Raw genomic sequence first — 3,961 nt, forward strand, 5'->3', positions numbered from 1 at the left:
ACATGAAAAAAAATAACCAATGTTGATAACATCTTTTGATCATTCTTATTCATTGGGAGTCTTACTATTTGAAAGTAGTCTTCTTCCTCTAAGCATTGAGGTGGTGGTTGTGGGGGGAAAGGTGGTAGAGGACATCAGATATCCAAGTAGCTTCATTACTGATTGTTGAGTAACTCTGGATGAACATCTAATCCTGACTCCCCCAGGAATTATGAAGACAATTGATTCAAATCACAAACCTATCCCTGTCATGTCTTTGCTACATGATTAAATCAAAAGCTGGGAAGGGGCTTCTGTCAAACAGACAATGGTACATAACAAGTTGAAAAGTTACACATGACTCTCTGTTATATAAATTATGTATAAAATTGATTAATTTTAATACTTTTCCTTTTTTTCAACCTAATCATGAATCAGATTTTCAGTAATTCTCAGAGCAGAGCAAGAGTTTCCATATTCAAAACGACACATTTGGAATGTTGGAAATATTTAGCCTATTAAGTGATAAATGAGCACCTGTTCGCTTCTTAAATTGCACAATAAAGTGAATATTGCGTTCAGATGTTCAAATAAAAGGCATAAAATACTGAACATAACTGCAGCCAACTTTTGTTATCTATACTTGCGGGGGGCGGGGGGTGTCCTGAATTTACGGAAAGTTAGAACATGTTGCTGGGACGGAAGACAAGGGTCAATTCTTTTGAGAACAGCCCGCCCCCTCTGGGCCGCCTGCGCGCGGGGCCGCGCCGGCCGCAGCGCGTGTTCCTCAGAGAAAGCAACTGGCTCCAGAACGCGCCTCAGTGCGGGCGCGCGCACGAGCACGCCCCTTGAGGACGACGCAACACACGCCCCTTGACGATGACGCAACACACGCCCCTTGAGGACGACGCAACACACGCCCCTTGACGACGAGGGGCGGTAGGGGCTGAGGCAGCGGCCGCTCTGTGAGGAGCCCGCTGTTGAGGGGAACATTCTTGACGGGCTTTGGCGGCCCAGGGTGTCCCGTCAGTGCCGGTCAGTGCCGGTCAGTGCCGGTCAGTGCCGGTCAGTGCCGGCGCGGAGAAGAGGCGGTGGCGGGAGTTCGCGGGGGCGACTGAGCGTGTTTGAGTCGGGACCGGGATCAGAGGCGCGCCCTCCACCCTCAGAAATGAGACGCAGGGCGTCCCCCTCATCTCTCAGAACCTCCCCGTCCCCGCCGCGCAGGAAGGTGCTTGCCCTGCCTGGCACAACCGCAGCCAGTAATGACGTGAAGAGCCTTTTTGAGTGTCAGGAATGCTGTGGCTTTGTGTTACCGCCCATTCCTCAGTGTGAGAATGGCCATCTTGTTTGTCGCAGCTGTCGCCCAAAGCTCACGCGTTGTCCAATCTGCAAAGGCCAGTTGGGATCCATTCGCAACTTGGCTCTGGAGAAAGTGGCCGATACCATGCTTTTCCCTTGTAAATACACCTCTTGTGGGTGTGAGAAAACCCTGCGACACACTGAAAAAGCAGACCATGAAGAGATATGTAAGTTTAGGCCTTATCCGTGCCCTTGCCCTGGTACGTGCTGTAAATGGAGAGGCGCTTTGCACGCTATATCGCCCCATCTGATGCAGCACCATGAGTCCGTTACAACCATAGAGGGAGCGGATGTCGTCTTCCTCGCAACGAACATTAATATTCCCGGTCCTATTGACTGGGTGATGCTGCAGCACTGTTTCGGCTTTCACTTCATGCTAGTTTTGGAAAAACAGGAAATCCATGAGGGTCACCAGCAGTTCTTTGCGATCGCACAGCTGCTAGGAACACGCAAGCAAGCTGAAAATTTTGCTTATCGGTTTCAACTAACTAGTGAGACCAGGCGGTTGACTTGGGAAGGGACTCCGAGATCGATTGATGAGAGAATTGCAGCAGCCATTGTGAAGAGCGACTGCTTCGTCTTTGAGACCAACACGGCAGAATTTTTTGCAGAAGATAACAATTTGAGCATCAGCGTAACTATTTTCATGTATTAAAAGGACAATCAAACATTTTCTGGACAGTGTTGAAAACCGCTGTGTTGAGTTTCACATAGAATAAGGCCCTCATCTGCCTGCCAGCCTTAAACTTTCGGTGGGTGGAAGGTAGACACCTGAAGATGAATAAAAGCAAAGGCTGTTAAATATACGAAACAGTTGCTTGTAGTAACTCTAATATATTTAAAAATAAGTTAATAGTAAACTGTTGAAATAAATCTGTTTTTGCACCCAAGACGGGCATCTTTTTTTTTTTAATGTGTTGTTTTTTTTTTAATTTATTTCTAGGACAGAGAGAGACAGCGTGAGCAGGGGAGGGTCAGAGAGAGAGGGAGTGACAGACTCTGAAATAGGCTCCAGGCTCCGAGCTGGCAGTCAGCACAGAGCCCGACGCGGGGCTCGAACCCACGAACCGCGAGATCATGACCCAAGCGAAAGTCGGACGCTTAACCGACGAAGCCACCCAGGCGCCCCAAGACGGGCATCTTTTGTGTTTTATTGAATCAATTTTTTAACACTTCTTTTTTGAGGGACAGAGAGACAGAGCATGAGTGGGGGAGGGGCAGAAAGCCAGCGAGGGAGACACAGAATCCCAAGCAAATTCCAGACATAGAATCTGTAACTGGCAGCACAGAGCCAATGCTGGGCTGGAACCCATCAACTGTGAGATCATGACAGGAACTGAAGTCAGCCGCTTAACCAACTTAGCCACCCAGGCACCCCAAGATGGGCATCTTTTATTATTAAGTAAAGTAAGTATTAAGAAAGGAAGCTTTGTAAAATAATTCTGAATTAGGTTTTTTTTTGATGTTTATTTTCCGAGAGAGAGAGAGAGAAAGAGAGAGAGACAATGTGAGCAGGGGAGCGTCAGAGAAAGAGGGAGACACAGAATCCGAAGACAGGCTCTAGGCCTTGAGCCGTCAGCACAGAGCCTGAGGCGGGGCTCAAACCCAGGAACCGCGAGATCATGACCTGAGCCAGTCAGACGCTCAACCGACTGAGCCACCCAGGCACCCCTGAATCTGTGTTGTAGATTGAGTGTACTATTGAAAAATACCACGTTTTTGTTTTGTGTGTGTGCCTGAAACTTTGCATGCATGCGTGCATGCGCATGTGTGTATGTGTGAGTGGTTTTGTGGTTTTTTCCTTTAACTGACAAGCCATGTAGAATGGTCTTGGACCACTGCTTTTCCCTTTGAGTCAATACATAGTGCTGGTGTGTGTGTATATTTGTGTGTTTGCTAAATTTTGTTCTAGTTTTTCATTAAATAAATTTGACTTTCTTTTCTGTAAAAAAAAAACTAAAAAATAGGGGCACCTGGGTGACTCAGTGGCTTCGGCTCAGGTCATGATCTCATGGTTCTTGAATTTGAACAAACCCTTATCTAGCTCAGTGCTGACAGCTCAGAGCCTGGAGCCCACTTCAGATTCTGTGTCTCCCTCTCTCTCTGCCCCTCCCCTGCTTGTTTGGATACTCTTCTAGTTCTTTTTTTAAAAATATTTATTTTTAAGAGAGAGAGAGAGACAGTGTCAGCAGGGGAGGGGCAGAGAGAGAGGGAGACATAGAATTTGAGGCAGGCTCCAGGCTCTGAGCTATTGCACAGAGCCTGACACAGGGCTCAAACCCACAAACCACAAGGTCATGACCTGAGCTGAAGTTGGACACTTAACAGACTGAACCACCCAGGTGCCCTGATACTATTCTAGTTCTTAAAGCAACATTAGTGTTACAGGAATTTCATCCATTAGTGTATTTTTACATTATATAATGTTACAGCTATTCTCTGTGACGCTATTTCATAATAAAAGGCTTTCTGGGGCACCTGGCCTGAGTCAGTTGAGAGTACGACTTCGGGTCACATTATGATCTCATGGTTTGTGGGTTTGAGCCCACATCAGGCTTTGCACTGACAGTGCTGAGCCTGCTTCAGATTCTCTGTCTCCCTTTCTCTCTGTCCCTCCCCTGCT

The 3,961-nt window shown here is 47.2% G+C and overlaps 1 protein-coding gene across 1 annotated transcript; it reads left to right on the forward strand.

Annotated features, from left to right (window-relative positions):
* The first annotated feature begins 902 nt into the window (after positions 1 to 902).
* LOC120232913 (E3 ubiquitin-protein ligase SIAH1-like) lies at positions 903 to 2,228 on the forward strand. The gene has a single exon (XM_039233928.1). It carries the CDS (start codon positions 1,148 to 1,150, stop codon positions 1,991 to 1,993), a length of 846 nt encoding a protein of 281 aa, XP_039089859.1. The 5' UTR covers positions 903 to 1,147; the 3' UTR covers positions 1,994 to 2,228.
* Positions 2,229 to 3,961: the final 1,733 nt, after the last annotated feature.

The sequence above is a fragment of the Hyaena hyaena genome, unplaced genomic scaffold, assembly GCF_003009895.1.
Source record: "Hyaena hyaena isolate Hyena2069 unplaced genomic scaffold, ASM300989v1 scaffold_80, whole genome shotgun sequence".
Taxonomy (NCBI): domain Eukaryota; kingdom Metazoa; phylum Chordata; class Mammalia; order Carnivora; family Hyaenidae; genus Hyaena; species Hyaena hyaena.

What these genes read in the sequence shown, in the direction of transcription:
- LOC120232913 (XM_039233928.1), top strand. Translation starts at nt 1,148, where the DNA reads ATGAGACGCAGGGCGTCCCCCTCATCTCTCAGAACCTCCCCGTCCCCG.